Here is a 22495-nt window from a genome sequence, read left to right as displayed (position 1 = left end):
CTATAACCACTGTCACCCAAGTTCACTCAAAGCTTTAGAGTCTACAATCAGCAGATGGCAAAGCCAGCCAGCTTTGTGTCCCTCCCTTCAGGGCAGTGAGTTTTCCTTGGCCCCAGCTGGGTCCAGAGATGCTATCTTGGAGCCATCGATTGAAGTAAAAAACCTTAGAAATTTAGCTGACATTCTATTCTCCTGCAGCTAAGCTGGCACTCAAACCATAAGACAAAGTCCTTCCCACTCTTCCCTCCCATTGCCATTGGCCAAGAAGCCTCTCCCTGTGACCACCACCACCACCACCACCACCACCAACCCATGGGGAGTATTGCTAGGCCTGATGCTCACTTAGAGCCCAAAGGCTCTTTCATTGGTTTCTGATGCATGCTTCCAGGCCTGGGACTCACTCTTTAGGACAGTGGGTTCCTATCTGGCCCAAGGCAGGTCTAGAAATGCTATCCAAGAGCCTAGGCCCAGACTTAGGGACTCCAAGAGTCCGGTTGGTGTCCTACCCCACTGAGGCCAAGCAGGCACCTAAGGTGCCAGATAGAGTCCCTTTTACTTTTTCCCTTGCTTTTCTCAAATAGAAAGCATTTTTCACCATTGCTGCTACAGCTCGGAATGTGCGAGGTCACATCTGAAGCCAGCACATCTCAGAGCCCAGGGCCCACCACATATAACCTGGGTATTGCTGTATTGCTGTTGGGTATTCAGGGCCATGGGGCTCTTTAATCAGCAAGTACTCAATCCTGCCAGGTCTCTGCTGTGACAGAGCAGCACTGAGTTCAATGGAAAATCCCCCAGTTGCTGTGCTCTCCCTTTACCAAGCACACTGATTTCTCCCTGCCACACACCCACTGCTGGAAGATGAAGGAGAGATGGCACAAGCACCCCCTTAGCCACTCCAGCTTGTGTCTCAGTAGGTCATGTGTCTCCCAGTCCACCAACTCTGAACCCAGCTCAGCACTAGGACTTGCCTAGGAATTGCAGTCCCTGTGGCCTAGACTGTCTCTCAAGTTCACTTAAAGTCCCAGAGCACTCCAGGCTGTATGATGAGGCTTGCTGGAACTCAAGCTCTCACCACTGGGATGGGCAATTACTCTTTGGCCAGGGCCTGTCCACATGTTCCCCCTGCTTCCTGCTGTGACAGGGAGATGCTGAGTTCAATGCAAAGCCTCATAATCACTGCACTCTCCCTCTCACAAGTGCCTACATTCTCCAAGCTACATGGCTGCTGCTGGGGGATGGGAGAGGTTAGTGTCAGCATTCAAGACCGTCTTTTCTGCTTTCTTTAATGTCTACTTCACTGATTTGAAGTTAAAACCAGGTACTGTGATTGCTCACTTGGTTTTGGTTCTTGCGTCAGTGTCTTTTGAGCGTAGTTAATTGTTAAAATTCAGTGTTCCTTTGGGGTGGGGGACAAATGCTGTAGACTTCTATTAGGCCTCTTGCTCTGCCTCCTGTTTCTAACCAGGTTAGTTTTGATGCCACCTGTTAACATAGGAAGTGAAGCTACAGGAGTCTGATGCAGGCAGATGAAGGAAAGATAAAGATTGGAAGGTTGGTTTGTGTATTAGAGATACTGTGGGACAACCAAGTACAATGGAATCATAGTTGAATTCAACAGTGAAAGCAGGTCAAGAAATCGAGGCAAATGAGAAATACATGTTTCTTTCCTAAGGAAATTTCAAGAGAAATTGTGACCAAAAATATGATGTTTGGCTTCTGTGACAGAACAGCACTAACTTTAAAATTTAATTTCCGAGTCATTGGCACAGGACTGAAGCTAGAGGATCCAGGAGGGAAGCTGAGAAGAGAGGTCTGCCATGCATGCAGCCGTCTCAGTGGCAGTTGAAGCAGTAGGAGTTGATGAACTCTGAAGAGAAAATGCATTGATTAGAAGCTGAGGGCAAAGCTCTGGAGGATGCTAGTGTTTAAGGAGCAGAAAAAGAGGGGGGAAAAGAGATACAGGAAGAATAGTCTGAGAAAGAAAGGAACTCAGAAATTCTGGCTTTCACAGATGCCAGAGGCCAGAGGGTGACCAAGTAAGAGGACAGAACAAGTGCCCCAGCCCAGGAGGACTGAGGGTTTTCTGTGGGAGTTTTACTTGCCTCTTTCTCTGTATGTCAACTGTGGCCTGCTCTCAGGCTAAGAAAGTAAACCATCTTGAAACTAATCTCTGCCACTCTTTTCTTCTAAGAGTCAATGCTCCTCCAGACCTGGCCTGCTTTTCCTCCCTCTCCATCACCCGTCAGTAGTTGTCTTTTTGTGTTGTGTCCAGAGTTCATTGTTATCTCTGGACAGATCTGTCTGGTAGGCGCTTCCTGAGCGCCTTCCACTGTCATTTTTAAAAGTCTGATTGTCATGAGACTATGTTCATTGGCTCACATCTTTGAAGAACACTTCCTTTCATTCTCAGGGTCTAATGCTAATATAAAATGTACGTACATTTAAGTACCTCTGTGCTTAGAGGCCTCTGAGCAGAGGACAGAAGAGGAATGATTTGCTTTAAGTGGGTTATTCTTATTAATTTGGTGAATTAGGAAATTAATAATAATTTATTCTTATTAATATAATATACCATTCAATCTAACCATTTAAAGTCTACAAATCAGTGGTTTTTAGTATATTCTTAGATAAATGTAACCATCACTACAGTCGGTTTTAGGACATTTTTGTCATCTCAGAATAAAGCTCTTTACCCTTTAGCTACCACCCAATCTCTTCTCATCTCCTCACCCCAACCCCAGCAGCCACTAATTTATTTTCTTTTACTAGAAATTTCCCTATTCTAGACATTTTGTATGACCATATGTGGTATTTTGTGACTGGCTTCTTTCCCTTAACATAGTTTTTGAGGTTTACTCACATTGTAGCATGTATTAATACTTCATTCCTTTTAATGGCTGAATAATATTTCATTGTATGGTTATACCATAGTTAATCCATTTGTCAATTGAGAGACATTTGTGTTATTTCCACCTTTTAGCTATTATCAATAATCCTGCTGTGAATATTTATGTGTATGTTTTTGTGGGGACATACATTTTCATATCTCCTGGGTATATACCAAGAGTGGAATTTTGTGTCACTATGTAACTGTTCCTAAATGCTATTTTGTTTATATGTAGGCAAACTTTAGGAAGTGGGGGTTTTCCCACACATCTTCAAACTCATTCTTTTCACAATTTAAGATGCAGAAAACAAATAACCTATTATAAAGGGGGGAAAATACATGAACAGATGCTTCTCAAAATAAGCATACAAGTGTCCAACAAACATATGAAAAATGCTCAACATCACTAATCATCGGAGACATACAAATCAAAATCATGATGAGATACGATCTCATGCCAGTCAGAATGGCTGTTATTAAAAAGACAATAAACAACAGATGCTGGTGAGGAAAAGGAACATTTATACATTTGTGGGTGGAAATATAAATTACTTCAGTCACTGTGGAAAAATACTTTGGAGATTTCTCAAAGAACTTAAAATGGAACTACCATTTGACTGAGTAATCTCATCACTGGGGATACATCCAGAAGAAAATAAATCATTCCACCGAAAAGACATATGCACTCATATGCTCATGGCAGCACTGTTCACAATAGCAAAAACATAATCAACCTAGGTGTCCATCAATGGTAGATTGAATAAAGACACCAGGGAATACTATGCAGCCATAAAAAATAATGAAATAATGTCCTTTGCAGCAAAATAGATGGATGTAACAGGAGGCCACTAGCTTAAACAACTTAACACAGGAAGAGAAAACCAAATACCACATGTTCTTACTTATAAGTGGCAGCTAAACATTGAGTGCTCATGGTCATAAAGATGGGAACAGTAGACATGGGGGACTACTAGAAACTGGGGTACTATGCTCATTACTTGGGTGATGGGGTCATTTATATCCCAATCCTCAGCATCACATAATATACACATGGCAGCTTGCACATGTACCCCCTGAATCCAAAATAAAAGTTGTAATTAAAAAAAAAAAGAGAAAAAAATAAAAACCATTCTTTTTATAAATTCTGCACCCTGTCGTTTGATATAGCCATACTGAAGTAATATCTGCCCAAATAAATATTCCTTATTTTATAACCAAGATGTTTGTTGTTGTAATGAGCAATACAACTATTTTATATCTTTGTTTTAAAAACCTCATTAAATGCTTACTTAAAAAATGTTCTGTTTGGTTTGAATTATAACTTCGTGCTCATTCAAAGTTTTGTAGTTATTTATGTCTACATTAGGGTTGCTAAGGGATGCTGAGATGTCAACGGTGTATAAATAACAGAAGCTCTAGCTTCAAAAGACAAGAAGATAATAATGAGAGGATTATTGATTGGAAAAGATAAAAGCCTTATGCTAACAAACACAGATGTACTATGTGTCTCTAATTTTGTCTGTTTTGGCTTCTCTCATGCAAAAAGTCAAGATGTTAAAAATATTTCTGAAGATAAGAGAGTTGGACTTTTCAAATAATTGTTTTAGCAGCAGGCTATAGAAGAAAGCAGTGGTGAATTGTTTTTCAACCCAACCACTAAACTGAAGCTGGAGCTACAAAGCTTGTTTAGTTTTGTATTTCTCAACTCCACAGATAAGTCTGAGTTGTCCATACACTTCCAAAGATTTGGAATCTAAAACAAAGACTCAGGTTCTTCAAAGGGAAATTGAAAAATAAGAAAGTTACATTATATGTAGGTTTTTATTTCTTTAGTTATAGTCTGACACTGATGGTCTGTATGAAAGGAAGAAAGAGTATACAACTTGGCACTAGAAAGTCTGGCTTTTGGGTTTTACTCTTCCACTTAGTAGACATGTGAGTTTAAGTAAGATACTTTATTTTCTCCATGAGATAATTATTTTTTGTATCACAGAATTGTTATGGAAGTCAAATGAAATGTTTGTGAAAATGTTTTTATAAATGATAAAATTCATTATAAAAATAAAGAATTAGGGTTGGGTGAAGTGGCTCATGCCTGTAAACCCAGCACTTTGGGAGGCCAAGTGGGGTGGATCATGAGGTCAAAAGATCGAGACCATCCTGGCCAACATGGTGAAACTCCATCTCTACTAAAAATACAAACATTAGCTGGGTGTGATAGCGTGTGCCTGTAATCCTAACGACTCAGGAGGCTGAGGCAGCATTGCTTGAACCTGGGAGGTGGAGGTTGCAGTGAGCCGAGATTGCACTACTGCATTCCGGCCTGGGCAACAGAGCTAGACTCTGTCTCAAAAAAAAAAAAAAAAAGTAAATAATTAGTTTTATTTGCTTATGAATAATTATCATTAGATAATTGTTTTAATAAATAGTCGTATTATACTCAAGTAACAATTAACCAAAGATGCATTTTGTCTCATATTAACTCTGTCCATAAAAGCTTTGCGCTATGACCCGTTGTCATAGTAACCCCATGATCCACAACCCCATAACTCTAGAATCAGGCTGTCACTGCAAGATATTTGAATTGCCTAAAAGTAGATAGGAAGAAATAAAGTTGACCAGCAGTTGGATTTGTAACACGATGGCAAGTTTGATAGGCCTTTTATTCTTAGGCCCAAGATTTACTGTCAGAGACTAAATTCTTTCTTATTGGAACTAAACCTGCAACGGTTTGTGCTGCCTTCATGTGACTACAAGAGTCAGTTTATGTCATAGAGTACTTTGAGATTGAACTGATACTTTCCTTAAATTATATATATACACATATAATTATGTAATATATTATAAATTTACAATATTATGTATTACAGTTATATTATGTATATTTTAATACATATTATAAATATACATTATCATGCAACATTTAAAGTAAAATTATTTCAATATGCCGAGAAACATCTAAAAGAAACAAAATTGTAGCTATAATGTAATACTGTTCACTTCTTTAACAAATACACATTGAGTGTCTGTTACATGCAACACAGCATGCGCTAGGCATTGGGCACAGCAGTGAATACAGCCTACCCTTAGAGACTACACAGTGAGGGAAGAAGGCATTAAACAAATGATCACTTCATTAATTAGTTACAGCAGAGATTACTGCTATATGGGAAGAGACAAGGTGAGTTTCAGACAAGGAGAGACAAGATTCTTTCTTATCGGAACTAAACCGACAACGGTTTGTGCTGCCTTCATGTGACTACAAGAGTCAGTTTATGTCATAGAGTACTTTGAGATTGAACTGATACCTTCCTCAAATTATATATATACACATATAATTATGTAATATATTATTCATTTGCAATATTATGCATTACAGTTATATTATGTATTATATTTTAATACATATTATAAATATACATTATCATGCAACATTTAAAGTAAAATTATTTCGATATGCTGAGAAACATCTAGAAGAAACAAAATTGTAGCTATAATGTAATACTATTCACTTCTTTAACAAATACATATTGAGTGTCTGTTATGTGCAACACAGCATGCGCTAGGCATTGGGCACAGCAGTGAATAAAGCCTACCCTTAGAGACTCCACAGTGAGGGAAGAAGGCATTAAACAAATGATCACTCCATTGATTAGTTACAGCAGAGACTACTGCTATATGGGAAGAGACAAGAGAGTTTATGACAGGGACAGAACCTGGGTTGAGGTGAGGGAAAATTCCCTGAGGGAGTAGTATTTTAAACATGAAATCCACAATGAGGATGTTGGTATAAAAGAGTGACAGAGTCTGGTTGTAGCATTTATTTTTTAATTTATTTGTTTATTTATTCATTAAAACATTTTAATGAGGTATGACTGACATACAAAAAGCTGCACACACTTAATGTATCATAACTTGATGAGTTTGGAAATAAGCATATACCTATGAAACCATCACCACAATCTCTGCCATAGACATATCCATCACCTCCAAAAGTTTCCTCACATCTTTATTATTTTTTCCATGATTAGGACATTTTACATAAGATCTGACCTCTTAACAAAATTTTAAGTACACTATAAAGTATTAACAATAGCGACTATACGGTGTAATTATCTCTAGAGCTTATTTATCTGGCATTGCTGAAACTTTACACCCTTTGATATCTCCTCATTTCCTCTTCTCCTCTGGCAATCGCCATTCTACTTTCTGCTTCTATGAGTCTATTTTAGATCTCTCATATAAGTGTGATCATTTAGTATGTGTCCTTAGCATAATGGTCCTCAGGTTCATCCATGTTGCCACAAATGATAAGATTTTCCTCCTTTCTCTTTCCTCCTTCCTCCTTCCTCCTTCCTCCTTCCTCCCTCCTCCCTTCTCCTTCTTCTTCTTTTGAGACGGAGTTTCGCTCTTGTTACCCAGGCTGGAGTGCAATGGTGAGATCTCGGCTCACTGCAACCTCCGCCTCCTGGGTTCAGGCAATTCTCCTGCCTCAGCCTCCTGAGTAGCTGGGATTACAGGCACGTGCCACCATGCCCAGCTAATTTTTTATATTTTTAGTAGAGACGGGGTTTCACCATGTTGACCAGTATGGTCTCGATCTCTTGACCTCGTGATCCACCCACCTCGGCCTCCCAAAGTGCTGGGATTACAGGCGTGAGCCACCGTGCCCAGCTTTTCTTCTTTTTTTTTAAAGACTAAATGATATACCATTGTGTGTATGCCACATTTAAAAAATCTATTCATCTGTCAATGGACATTTAGGCTGCTTCATGTCTTGGCTATTGCAAATAATGCTACAAAGAACATGGGAGCATTATCTAAATATAAGTTAAACTCTGGAAAGTGAATGCACACATTGCAAAACAGTTTCAAAAATAGCTTCCCCTTAGTTGTTATGTCGAGATATTTGTCTTTTCAACGTAGGTCTCCATTCAGTCTGTAATGTCCTAGGAATAAACTTAATCAAGGAAGGGAAATATTTTTACACTGAAAACTATAAAACAGTGATAAAAGAAATGAAAACAGACACAAATAAATGAAGACATTTGATGTTCATTGACTGAAATTAATATTGTTAAAATGTCCATACTACTCAGAGGGATCTATAGATTCAATGCAGTCCCTAGTTAACTCTCAGTGGCATTTTTCAGAAAAATAGAAAAAACAATCCTAAAATTTATTTGGATCCACAAAAGTTCCCAAAGCAATTTTCAGCAGAAAGGACAAAGCCAAATGCATCAAATGTGGTGATTTCAAACTATATTATGAGCCTATAGTAATCAAAGCAGTATAGCACCAGAATAGAAACAGACACATAGACAAGTGGAACAGAATCTAGAGACTAGAAATAAATCCACATATAGGTGGTCATCTGATCTTGAACAAAGGTGTGAAGAGTACATGAGGGGGAAAGAATAGTCTCTTCAACCAATGGTGCTAGGAAAATTGGATATCTACATGCAAAAGGATGAAATTGGACCCTTATCTTACACCATCATACAAAAATCAAGTAAAAGTGGATTAAAGACTAAAACATGAAACTGGAAACCATAAAACTCCTAGAAGAAAACATCAGGGAATAAAAGCTCTTTCAAGATCTTGGAAATAATTATCTTGGTTGGGACTTTTAAAAGATGTCATTGGCTTCTGTGTGGAGAAAGGGTTGAAGTCAGTGATGTATGTGACAGAGAGTCCTACAAATGTAAGGGGTGTGGTCTGAATTAGTTTTTTTCAGCCTATTCTTCATCTCAATTTATTCACCCAAGTTATGTTCCAAAAACTCTAATTAGAATGCTCCTGACTTTTTCTTTCTCAGGCAGTCGAAGACTTGGTTTTAAATGTTATTCTGCTCATTTGCTTATCCATACATATTTAAAATAAATTTATTTTAGTCATAAGCTTATGAAGAATAGATCAAAATTACCTTTCTAGTTTTCTTTTTTCTTTTTCTTTCTTTTTTTTTTTTTTTAAGAATAATAAGAAAAAGAATAAAGAAGAGGAAGAAAGAGAAAGAGGAAGAGGGAGAGAGAATGGGGGTATTGCTTTGCTGCCCGGGCTAGAATGCAGTCTAAAAATGGGTATGCCTATAATTGTCCTTCATAATGGAGACATGAAAGAAAATGAGGGAAGAGAGTAACAAACAAGGAGCCAACCAACATTTCATTTAAACTTCTAAGTTGATATGATGTGGTACTGATAAGAGTGTATATTTTGTGTAAAGTGGAGAGTTCTATAAATGTTAATTACATTTACTTGTTCCAGATCTGAGTTCAAGTCCTGGATATCGTTATTAATTTTCTGTCTCATTGATCTGTCTAATATTAATGTTGAAGTCTCCCACTATTATTGTGTGGGAGTCTAAGTCTCTTTATAAGTCTTGTATGTCTGGGTATTCCTGTATTGGGTGCGTGTATATTTAGGACCTTTAACTCTTCTTGTTGTTGCATTAATTCTTTTATCATTATATAATGTCCTTCTTTGCTTCTTTTGATCTTTGTTGCTTTAAATACTATTTTATCAGAGGCAAAAATTGTAACTTCTGCTTTTTATTTATTTATTTTTGCTCTCTGGTTGGTTGGTAAGTCTCTCTCCATCCCTTGTTTCGAGTCTTTGTGTATCCTTAAATGTGAGATGGGTCTGGATGCAGCATACAGTTTTAGTTTTTTGTCCAAATTGCCTGTCTTTGAATTGAGGAATTTAGTCAATTTAAATTTAGAATTGATAATGATATATGTGAGTTTAATACTGTCATTTAATATTAGCTGGCTATTTTGCCCATTAGTTGATGTAAATTCTTCATTATATTGATGTTTTTTACTTTTTGGTATTTTTTAGAAAGGCTGATACTGTTTGTTCCTTTCTATGTGTAGTGGTTCTTTCAGAAGCTCTTATAAAGCAGGCCTCGTAGTGATGAATTCTCTGAGTGCTTGCTTGTTCACAAAAAACTTTATTTTTCCTTCACTTATGAAGCTTAGTTTGGCTGGATGTAAAATTCTTGGTTGAAAGTTCTTTTCTTTAAGGATGTTGAATATTGGTCCCCACTCTCTTCTGGCTTGTAGGGTTTCTGCTGAGAGATCTGCTGTGAGTCTGATAGGCTTCCCTTTATGGGTAACCTGACCTTTCTCTCTGGCTGCCCTTAGTATTTTCTCCTTCATTTCAACCCTGGTGAATCTGACGATTATGTGCCTTGGAGTTGCTCTTCTTGAGGAATATCTTTGTGGTGTTCTCTGTATTACCTGGAGCTGAATATTATCCTGCCTTACTAAGTTGGGAAAATTTTCCTGAATAATATCGTGAAGCATATTTTCCAGCTTGGATTCACTCTCTTCGTCACATTCAGGTACACCTATCAAGCGTAGATTAGGTCTTTTCACATAGTTCCATATTTCTTGGAGACTTTGCTCATTCCTTTTTATCCTTTTTTCTCTAATCTTGTCTTCTTGTTTTATTTCATTGAGTTGATCTTCGACCTCTGATATCCTTTTTTCTGCTTGATCAATTCGGCTGTTAAAACTTGTGCATACTTCACGTAGTTCTCGTATTGTGTTTTTCAGTTCCATCAATTCACCTATTTTCCTCTCTAAATTTTGTATTCTTGTTGACATTTCGTCAAACCTTTTTTCAAAGTTCTTAGTTTCTTTAGATTGTGTTAGCATAAGTTCTTTTAATTCACAGGAGTTTCTTATTATCCACGTTTTGAAGCCTGCTTCTGTAATTGGAACACACTCGTTCTCCATCAAGCCTTGTTTTGTTGCTGATGAGGAACTGGGATCCCCTGGTGAGGGAGAGGTGTTCTGATCTTGGGTATTCTCAGCCTTTTTTGGCTGTTTTCTTCCCTTCGTTGTAGATTTATCCATCTATGGGCTTTATAATTACCGTCTTTGTAATTGGGTTTCTGAGTGGACGTCCAACTTATTGATTCTCAGCGCCGAAATCTGAGCAACCCACTGTGCCGACCAAATCAGCGGCGTTAAGATGGATGGTGCTTTTCTGACTCTGCACCAAGAACCGATGCTCCAAGGCGCCGGCAAAACCGCCTCGCCGGTCACAAGAGTCGCACTGGCGACCCGTGGGGCTCCTCCGCTGGGAATCTCCTGGTGCGTGAGCAACGAGAATTCATGTGAAGGTGTGGTGTCCTCTCGTTCTTTGCGTTTTCAGTGGGAGCTACAATCCCGAGCTGCTAGTGATCAGCCATCTTGGATCTCTCTGTCTCTAGTTTTCTTAATGTAATGGAAAATGTATGTGTGGCTTCTTAATTTTTTAATGAAATGAAGAAAAAAGAAAAATTAGAGTGGTATATAGAGTATAGAAAGTTTGATAAACCATTCATTTTTCTTGAATTCAATGAAAAACATTTCTCTTTAAAAATGACTTTTTCTCCTCAAAAATTCTAGATGAGCTGGAGAGCACTGAATTTAAATACAGTTTTCTCTTAGCAAATTCCATAGAAATTTGTGGCTTTTACAAGAATTTGAAGTTATAATAATCTTAACTTCCTAACTTATAATATATTCTTAGTAGCACTTAAAAATAGAAAACCTCCCAAATTCTTATTTCTTTACACCCCAGATTTAAGATTCTCTATGATCTTTCATGACCTGACTCCACATTACTTAAGACTTCATATTCTTTGAATAACTCTGGCTTTCTGTTGCAGATTCATCAACAGAGGATTCTCAAGCATGAGAATTTATTTTTCTTTAACTACTGAAGCCTGAGGTTATATATCATGTTTAAAGCTTTTTGAAATGGTAGTCCAAAGCTTTGTTTTCAAGTGTGGCCCATGGACTAGCAGCATCAGCATCACTTGAAAGTTTGTATAAAATGCAGAACCCAGAATCTCAGTCCCCACTCCAAACCTGCTGAATTTGCCTTTTAACAAGAACCACCCCAGGTGATTCCTATACTTCCATCAATCCCCTTCCCACGGCAATCCAATAATCACTTTCACTTTTTAATACTCCTGTATCTGTACTTAGCAAGCTCACCAGTGTCTTTTTATACAATGTGCTACATTGGAAACCTATGTGTATTTGAACAAGACTTTGAAATGAAGAACCTATGTTTCTCTCCTTGTTTGTGTACATCAATTCATGGGGAGAATGTTCATTGTTAGTTGGTGCCACCAATGCTTTCTTCTCTCCAGGTGTGCTATGCACATATGATCTTGCCCAGTGTTGACTACTACCTTCATCTTATAACGCTCTTCAACTGTGCCTTCATATTGTCACTTCTGATTGTCCTTCAGTCTCTCCGGCTGCTCTTTCTCGGTTTCCTGAAGCTAACCTTTCTCTAGCTGCCCATCTGATGGCAGGTGTCTGTCCTGAGCTCTCTTCTCACTTCACATAATTGGCATGATACCCCTCTTGGCAATATCAGCCATTCCCATTATTTCATTCATCCTTCCTATGTTCAACAAATATGTATGAAGGCCTACACTAGTGCTGGGTGTTCTGCTCGGAGATTGATGTATAGATGCATGAGACAGATAGTTCCACTTGAGTGCATATGTGCTATGATATAACCAGTGCATGCTCTGGGAACACAAAGGAGGGACAGTGTTATGGGGGAGTCTGGTAAGGCATTTGGAAGAAACCAATAGATTGTTTCAGATTTGGGCTTTTTTCTCCCTTGAATGTTACACAGGCTTTTTATATTTAGTGAAGTATAACAACAACAACAATAACAAGCTCCTACAAATCTATTTTTCATTCTCTGTCATCTATTGTTTCACTCATGATTGGCTAGACTCTATTATGTAACAACAAGAGATCCCCCAATTCTAGTGATTTACAAGCAACAAAAGTTAATTTATTATAATACTACATGTTCTTTGCAAGATGGCAGGGAGCCTGTGCTCCTTGAGTTCCTTCAGGGACCAAACTAATGAACTAGCCACCATCTCAAACCTTAGTGGTGGTTGTGCCAGAGCGCTGAAGGCTCTTATGTCAGCAATTAAATGCTTCTGCGTAGAAGCAACACTTTTTAGTTTTGCTTATAGCCTTGAGCTTGAAACAAGGCCTCACTCAAGAGGCCAGAGAATGCAGTGCTTAACATGTGTCCCAGTAGAAGGAGAGAGAATTGGAAATATTTGATTAACAGCACTAATGATATGACACTAACTCAGATGGGAATATCTTTGTTTACTACATTATTCAAACCAGAGACCTAGCAGGAACCTTTCTCTCATGTTCACATGATTTTGCATTTTTGAAGCTTTCTCCCAACGTTTCCTTTGTCCTTAAGGTTTTTGCGTTGGCTAAGGCCTTACTCTTTTCTCACTTGGACGATTATAATAGCCTTCTAACTATTCTCTAGACTTTTAAACATCACCCTGCTGCCAAAGTGATCATTCTAATATGTTTTACCCTATTTAAGACCTTTCTAAAATTTTCCATCACAAGGTAAGTTCCAAGCCTTTTACAAAACCTATCCTTTACATCTGGTGTCTCTTCCCTTTCCAGCCTTTTCTCTTACCAGGCTCCTGTGTGCTAGCCATGTTTTTAAATTACTTGTTGCTGGGACTTTTTGTATGTTTTTCCCTTTGCTTTACCTAGAAAATGTTTCACTCCCTATTGCCATGGCACCCCCATTCCTCACAAATACTTTGCTTAAACATAGAAAATCCCTAATCGTCTTTTAAGATTTACATTTAGAATACTCTTCCCTAAACAGGCTTTCCTGAGGAATGGAATTCAAATGGAATGAGGATTCTTTCTCTACTTTTTGCTACCAGATTGTCCTACCTATATCATTCTCAAAGTGCTTGTAGCATAGTTTATATCAATATGTTTTAGATTGCATGCCTATCTCCCTCAACTAATCTATAAACATCTTACTAAATGTTGTGTTCTCAGCAGAGTAAGTATGAAGTTCTTGGCACATAGAAAATGCAAAGTAAATGTGTTTCGCATGGCTAAAGATACAAAGCTAAGAAATTAATTTAAAAATCACATCATAGGAAGATAAATTCTACAAGCACATAATGGTTGATTTTTAAAACCTGTATATTTTGTCCAGAATGAAGTGTGTGTGGGCACATGTATATGTCTATTTGTCATGTCCCAACTCAAATCTTGGGCAAGTTAATTTGCTCTCATGAACTTCAGTTTCCATCTCTCTAAAACTGTGTCAAAATGATTAATAATATTATCTGTTTTATAGGATTATTGGAAGGTTAACTCATTTGATGCCTATAATGAGGGCATTTAGTAAGTTGCTTGTATTAATTTCCTGTTGCTCTAGGAACAAATTATCACATACTTGGTAGCTTAAAAAGCACAAATTTATTATCTTAGAGTAAAGGTCAGAAGTTCAAAATAGGTCTCACTGGGCAAAGTTTAGGTGTTCCTTCTGCAGACTCTAAGGGACAATCTATTTTCTTACTTTTTCTGGCTTCTAGGGCTTCCTGCATTCTTTGGATTGTGGCTCCTTCCATCTTCAAAACAAGCAATGGTCTACTGAGTTTTTCTCACAGCTCATGACCTTGACACATACTCTCTTATCAACCTCTTCTGCTTATAAAGAATCTTTTGATTGCAGTGGGCTCACCTGAATAATCCCAGGATAGTCCCTTCATCTCAAAATTCTTACTTTAAACGCATCTGCAACTTCCCTTTCACCATGTAAAGTATGTAAAGCTGCATATTCACAGGTTCTAGTACTGGGATGTGGCATCTCTGGGGGAGCATTATTCTGCCCACCACAGTTCAGTCTCTTCATTACAGGAATCAGCAAAGTCTGACACTTAGTATTAGAATTATATACGATTTCTTAAATATCATCAAATTGTTGTTTTGGCTATAGAGCTGAAACACTTTTGAACCAGACAATCTCAATACAATGTGACTTTCTATTAATAATTTAGCTTGAAAAAGACATAGTTCTCTCACTCCAAATGTGTGCTAAGTAATTCACTTCTGAAAATGAGTCATTTTGTGACACTGGGATCCACTTATAGTAAAAGGAAATTGACATTTACCTAAAATTACCTTAATAGCCCTAAGGAAGACAGTTTTATTGTCGTTACCACCAATATGTAGTAATGACTAACAGTTACGGAGAATTTAGTGCCCAGAGCCATTCAAAGTGTTTATATAGGTACTTACTGATTTGATCCCAATGTTGTAGGACTTTCTCCTTAGTTAGCTAAAAGCTGGGTTCTTATTACACAGCCATCAAACATTAGGCTCATAGACACTTTGAAGGGGGAGAAAAATAAAATTTATTGAGAGAAAAGGAAAAACAAAAAAAAAAGGGAAACAGGGACTCTCAGCAAAGTGAGAGTCCTGCTGGCTGGTTTCCCGCCTCACAAATTGAGTCTCAGGTACAACCCGGAAACGGGAGAGGTCAGGCTCCTCCTCCTTGCAGACGGTGCGAACGTCCTGAGGCTCCTGAGTGCACACGCCCGTCAGAAGTTCTGTCGGGGAACCATTTTTACTTGGCTGTCTCACCACAGCCAGCCTCATGAGGAGGTATTTTATTTTTCCTTCTTTTATGGCAATTGAGACTGTCCAAAGTTTCAGGGCATGTGGTAGAGATGGGATTTAAACTCAGGTGGTCAGGCTGTAGAAACCGTATTTTTAACCATAGCACAATAAGCATGGAAATGCAGAAAAAAAAAATGGTGCAATATTAGAAGAATAATTACCCTACTTTGGGCTAATAGCTCCTGGCATTTTTGTAGCTCATCATGGTACAGGTTGAAAGCATTTAGTTTTATTGAGTCTAATTCTTGTGCTCAAAAAAAATGCATAGTAGACAACCAGCTGTGTTGGGAGTTGGTCAGCTTCCAGAGATACTTGAAAACAAATTGTCCAGTGAGTTCAGGTTCTTAAAGACATGTCCTTCAAGTTTATTCTCTTTCTCCCTTTTTCTCCCCCCCAAATATAAAAACATTAACTACAGTAACTCTCATATATTATCTTTCTATTCTGCCAAAGTGCTTTCAATACACAGAGTTGAAAAGCAAGGAAACTGCCTTTTTAAAAGTAGGTTGTTATCCAAGTCAGTGTTTTCTTAAAAATGTCAATGTTTCAGAGAACTTCTTAGGACAAAGAGATGTTACAAACACTTTATTTTGAATTTATTATTTATTTTTTTTTGAGATAGAGTTTCACTCTCGTTGCTCAGGCTGGAGTGCAATGGTGTGATCTCGGCTCACTGCAACCTCCGCCTCCAGGGTTCAAGCAATTCTCCTGCCCCAGCCTCCCTAGTAGCTGAGATTAAAGGTGCCACCGCCATACCCCGCTAATTTTGTTTGTTTGTTTGTTTTTTGTTTTTTGTATGTTTAGTTCAAACTCCTGACCTCGGGTGATTCACTCGCCTCAGCCTCCCAAAGTGCTGGGATTACAGGTGTGAGTCACGGTGCCTGGTCCTATAGGTGTGAGCCATGGCGCCCAGCCAAATGTTATGAACACTTTAAACACTGCTTGGCTAAAATGATAGAGGAAAAGTTAAAATGATAAAGGAAAGATTATTAACATGGGCAATTTTTACCAAAAAAGTTAGGAACGATTGTTGAAATATTTTATATGACAAGGAACTCATTTTAAGGAAATTATTCCAGGGTACAACTGTGAGCAGTTGGCATTTGCTCGAAGTATGTTGACAGAACTGGATGCTTACTCACAGGTTCAGGAAGATAAATAAATCAACTTAATGGTCCTATATGTTCATTACAACCACATTAGCATAAATACCACCATATGTTAAAAAATCTCTTTAGGCCAAAAATAAGCAAAGAAGAGAGCAATTAAGGAATGGATATAAAGAAAATGATAGGTAATTGATTAGTAAACTCTCTGTATGGATGAAATACATTTCCTATAGTAGTTAAGCCTACCACATACATTTGATGAAGATAAATTCCAAATCATTTTTGAAAATCAATAGCAATTAAATGAATTCCTTCATTCACCTACTGCATTTGACTTTTACTCATGATCACACCGAGAGTTTGGAGAGCATGTTACCTGCATTATGCGGTCATGATTTAGCTTTTATGTATCAATGTTTTATTTAGAATCTTTTGGCAGATGAAGCTGTTGACCTCAGTTAGCTAGAAACAGCTGCTTTTCTATTTTTATTTGTAGTTAATGTTTCCCAAGTGTCAAGCATATGTAGAGAAATTTTTTCCATAGACTGATATTAAACATTTTATTTATATATTTTTTATTTTTGATGATCCTTGGGACTATTTAGAAAAGTCAGAGCCAGTTGTAGCATTCACTGTAAATTCTTTCAGAAAAGAAAATCTCCCTTTGGTATTTCTATGGATAGGTCAATATCACATTCATTTATTTTCGTGGCGTGCTCAAGTACAGTGCGATATTCTGGAAACACAATCTGCTGTCTGTTTTGACTGAGTTAAAAATACATAATCTCTTTCAATGTTTTAAATTGTTTCTTCCTAAAGACAAAGCAAGGTAGTTTTCAATAATCTTAGGTTTGGTTCTTTGTTTTTCAATGAATGGATACCCTGAGAAAGTGGTCAGTTGATAATCTTAGTTTGAAGCGTACAGAAAACCAAACACTTATGTGTGTTCTCACTCATAAGTGGGAGCTAAGCTATGAGGATACAAAGGCATAAGAATGACACAATGAACTCTGGGGACTCAGGGGGAAGGTACGGAAGCGGGTGAGGGATAAAAGACTTACAAGTTGGGTGCAGTGTACACTGCTCGTGGCGTGTGCTAAATTTCGCATGGTGCATGGGTGCACCAAAGTCTCACAAATCACTGCTAAAGAACTTAGTCACGTAACCAAACACCACCTGTTCCCCAATAACCTATGGAAGTAAATTTTTAAAAATGAGTATTTCTTATTTCATATAATTACATTTTTATTTTCTGGTTGAAGATGAAGATAATTTAGTTTCTTCTTTTAGTTTGTGCTGTAACTAGAGGGTTTTTTTTTTGTTGTTGTTGTTCCTATGATACAAGTTTTGGTAAATGTATGAGCCCTCTTATTTTCTATTTGCGTGTTATGCATAGTTTACTGAAAATTAGTGCAAAATGTGGGAAAATATAAAGCTGAAGGCAAGCCCCATTGCGTCCTTTGATGATAGATACAGAGATAGGTGGAGCACATGTCTTGGGTCCTGAGTAGCATACAATGATCAGGGAGATTAAGAAACGGAGGAAGCAGGAAGAGAATGCTGTAAGATTCACCACATTTTATTTGTGATGAGTCTCAGGTAAGGTAGAATTGCCCTAAATTCTTGAAGCACCAGGAAACATTGATAGGAGACTCAGTTTCTAAACCATAAGCTCTTGGGGAAGCCGTGTTTCCTCACAGGGCTGTGTGATTCGTGGTGGAAGAAACTCTTGGTTTTGTGACTGTTGACCCCAAGAAGGAGGTCATTGCTGTGGCCTTCATCTCTGTGTTTGTGTTTACCTGGTTAGAATGACATATGGGAAAGTAGCTCTAGAGTTTTTTTTAATGTTTTTTTGAAATAGATACTTCTAGTAATGTTTCAAAAATATGCACTTTTTTTTTTGTCTTTCAGGAACATTACAAAAAGCCTATTTCAAATCAAATAGGAGTGAACCTTTGGTCACTGATGGTGAAGTACAAGGGTCCGATATTATTCTTATAAATACAGTTTATAACCAGAGCACTCTGGTGTCTACTGCACATCCCGGCCAGCACATTCCAGCCTGGACTACGGATGCTTCTCTCCCAGGGGACCAAAGTCACAGGAATACAAGTAAGTCCAAAGGTGACACATGCTAGAGGCTTTTAATGTTCTACAGGGAGGTTTTAAAGTTTGGCAACCAGTGCTTTCAATTACAATCAGGTGTCAGTCACACAGGAAAATCTCCACTCAGTTTGAAACAGTGGAATCCAAACTGTCTCTTTTGGGTTGGAGAAATAGAATCATCCTGCTTTTCCTCAAACACTGGCAAACATATACTGTGATAGCTAAAAGTCAACTTAATCCTTTTCCTGGCTCAAAATAAAAATAAATACACTGTCTCAGACCTAAAATGTGATATCCTTTAGTTATCCGGTAAGCCTAGCCTAGTGCCCCATTCTTAAACATGAAAAGCCATCAGCCCAGACGTTCAGGTAGAAACTGAGTAAGAAATAAAAATGTATCAATGCCATTCAATATTTCTGAGGTCTGAAAATTTATGCTTCTTGCCCTAATATACTGGTTTTGATTTTGTAGTGGTTCACCTGTGAAAGTTTGTGCTTCAGTTTTGGAGTTTTAAGTTACTTATTTTGAGATGGTTAATAAGTAAGTTAACTCACTGTTGTTGGTCCCTTGCAGGAGGACCAATCAATAACAGGATGCTGAGTGATTTAATGGGAGCTATTCCCCTACCTACTTTTGAGATGTTCTTGTGTTCTTTTTTTTTCTTGCTTCCCTCTTCACCTTCTATTATTGGCTGAAAAATTTTATTTTACATGTTGGTGAATGACAAAAAAATTACACCTTGAGAAAAATGGCATGTGCCAAACCCTTCTGCATGAGGGTAAAGGGTAGGATTTGTTAGTTATTCCAGAAGAGCCGGGAGAGAGAAAAGACAGAAAGCGTGGGCATGGGTCATGATGAGATGGTAAGAGCTGGCAGATGACATGCTCTGAAATGTGACTCTGCCTTTTGATAAAGCTGCTACTACCCTTCCAGAATACTCGGTGGGAGTGGATTTGTGTGGAAAATTCCAAGAAGCTTAGCTCTGATACAACCAAAGCTAATAAAAAATAATCAGAGCACAGTACAGCCACTGCCAGAATTTTCTTCGTAGTTGTTTTGCCTCTTCATTTCTACTTTGTAAAACAAGGTTATGTGCTCGAAAATTACACAAAGCCCATCCACCCATGATCATTTTCTTGTTTTTCTCTCTTTCACAAAAACCCACAAAGGGATATCACATCTTAGGTCTGAGACAGTGTATCTATTTTTATTTTAAGCTAGGAAAAGAAGGATTAAGTTGACTTTTAGCTATCACAGTATATGTTTGCCAATGTTTGAGGAAAAGCAGGATTATTCTATCTCTCCAACCCAAAAGAGACGGTTTGGATTCCACTGTTTCACAGAGTACCTATAGGTATTAATTGTTTTTGGGCTTAGTGTTTACCAGTGATTCAAATGGATTTTGGTTCATTATCTGACAGTATTTTTGCAAACCAGAATTATGCCAAGTTAAATTTATTTTTCTCATGGTTTTAATTGTGAGGTTTTATTTCTTAGTCATGTCTTAAGCACTTCATTATTATTATTATGATGACAGTGTTTTTCATCAGAAGTACAGAGTAATTTAAATAAAAACAGTCAAATTAATGTGGCTACAATTACAGTAATTGTTATTTTCTTTTACTAAGTATATTTGTCTTTATTTTGAATGTTCCATTATTAAAGATTCAAACAGGATTGAAGAGAGGCATGTGCAGTTGTTTCTGGAAGTTTCGTAGGAGTCTGACTCATTTGCTCTTCCTATGGCTGGAACATTGCTTGTGAATATGAGCGTAAATTGACATGTAGAGGAAATCCAGGTGAAATTAGAATGGTTGAATGGAGAAAGGCTGAAACCCTTGCATATGTGTCATTTTATGTGGTTAATGTACTTGACAGTTAGCATTAGTCTTTACTATCTGGCCACATAGACTTTTGGTATACTGTCAGTATCAACTAAAATTATTTATTGCAAGAAATTTGATAGCTTTCTACACATTCCAGTAATAGCATACGCCTGTGATTGTAGAACTTAAAGGGTTTTAGGGCACATTTGAATATTTTTCTCTGTGATCATTATAATTAACTGATAAAATACACCAGACAGGTAATAGCATACACCACTTTTCAAGGTGTGAAATTGAGGCTTAGAGGAGTTGGTTGATGTATTCAGTATAACTTGCCTAGTAACTAGGAGACATGAAATTTGGATTCAGATCTTAAAAATCCAAGATCAGTGCTCTTTCAACTTTTTCCTCATCATTTAATCTTACTGTTTTCTTTGCAGTAGGATTATTAAACAAATTTTAAGTTCTAGAAGAGAAGAAAGAGTAGACTTTTTGTTGTTGTTGTTTTTATTGCTGTATAGCCAATGTGTAATAAAATATTTGTTGAATGAATAAATGAACTGTAGTCATTTTAAATTTTAATATATGATGTATCACTTTTGTTAAAAATGCCTGATTACACTTCTACCACTTGATGTTTATTTCACCAATTTTACTTAAAGTATTATTTACTGTCTTAGATCTGTATTAACACCCAGAAGAGAGTTTACTTTTATCCTCCTCTTTTATTATTAGTCTCACATTAAGATGTTATTTTCAATTCCTGGCATATGTTAAAGCTACTTAAATATACTTCAGTACAAAAAACAATGGCCAGACATTCTATTGTACCCAAATATCCTGGGTAAGAAAAGTACTAAGAAATAGTCTTTCCTTAAGACATTCTTCTTGTGGGTCCTCAATGTCATGCCAAGACATAGAATCCTGCATTTCATAAAGCTTTAACCAGAATACCCCTCATATTACCCTGTGTAGCATAGCTAGGTTTTGTGAACATGAAATAACCTCTCTGTGATTTCTGGTACTTCTGGAGTTATGTTAGCTACATTTTGAAAACAAATTATAATGTGAAAAAGGAGAAGGGCCATACTTAATGGTCAAACTGTGTTTCAGCAAGGAATTTTTCTAGGTTGAATTCTTTTTCTGGGTTTTTATTTTCACCATTTTGTCCTTAATGTATTTTATGACTATTTAAATATATATTTAACTTTAAGGAAAGGGAAAAACTCTTTTGCCAACCAAGACATTTTGGGTTAAAGATAATATGGAACACAATAAAATAACCTGGTAAATCTGATTAGGAGTTAAAATGACAAGAGTAAATTGATGTGCTGAAAGCTTAAAGTGTTCTGTTTTCTTATCACATCTTTGATAACTAGATCCTAAATCTTATATTTCAGATAAAAATGCATTATTCCTCTCATGTACTTTTCTGAATAACTGCTTTTTTGAGATATAATTCACATACCATAAAATTCATTCTTTCATTGTGTACACTCAGCAGTTTTCAATGTATCAGTGTTGTATAACCATCACCACTACCTGATTTTAGAATATTCTCACATTGCAAAAAAAAATCACATTTCCTGCCCCTACTTCCCCTTTCCCTCAGTTCCTGACCAAAACTAATCTATTTTCAATCTCTATGGATTTTCTTATTTTAAAACTTTTATATAACAAGCATCATACAATATATGGTCGTTTGTATTGGCTTCTTTTGTTTTGCATGATGTTTTCAGAATGCATCCATGATATAGCATGTGTCAAGTACTTTGTTTCTTTTTAGTGCTGAATAATATTCCATTGTATGGTTCTATCACATTTTCTTTATCCAGTCATTCACTGATAGAAATTTGCATTGCTTATACATTTCTTTTTAGCTATTATCAATAATGCTTCTATGAATATCCATGTACGAGATTTTGTGTGGAAATGTTTCCAGTTTTCTTGGGTTTATACCTAGAAGTGGAATTGTGTTATTTCCTATTCCCTCACTTATCTTCAATCTAGCTGATTCTATCCATTATTGAAAGCGGGGAATTCAAGTCTCCAACTGTTATTATAGAACCATCT

At 37.2% G+C, this 22495-nt stretch overlaps 1 protein-coding gene across 4 annotated transcripts in view; it reads left to right on the top strand.

Moving 5' to 3' along the window:
* Positions 1–22495, top strand: part of CORIN (corin, serine peptidase) — a 275685-nt gene that overhangs the window by 43033 nt on the left and 210157 nt on the right. For all 4 annotated transcript variants that reach the window (XM_010344195.3, XM_074396087.1, XM_010344197.3 and 1 more), the window contains one exon: positions 18402–18602. In XM_010344195.3, the coding sequence (XP_010342497.2) occupies positions 18402–18602 (201 nt within the window). The remainder of the gene's footprint in view (positions 1–18401; positions 18603–22495) is intronic.

Source organism: Saimiri boliviensis, chromosome 3 (assembly GCF_048565385.1).
Source record: "Saimiri boliviensis isolate mSaiBol1 chromosome 3, mSaiBol1.pri, whole genome shotgun sequence".
Lineage (NCBI taxonomy): Eukaryota > Metazoa > Chordata > Mammalia > Primates > Cebidae > Saimiri > Saimiri boliviensis.
Note: the sequence above shows the minus strand (reverse complement) of the source record. Positions and strands in the feature narration are given on the sequence as shown.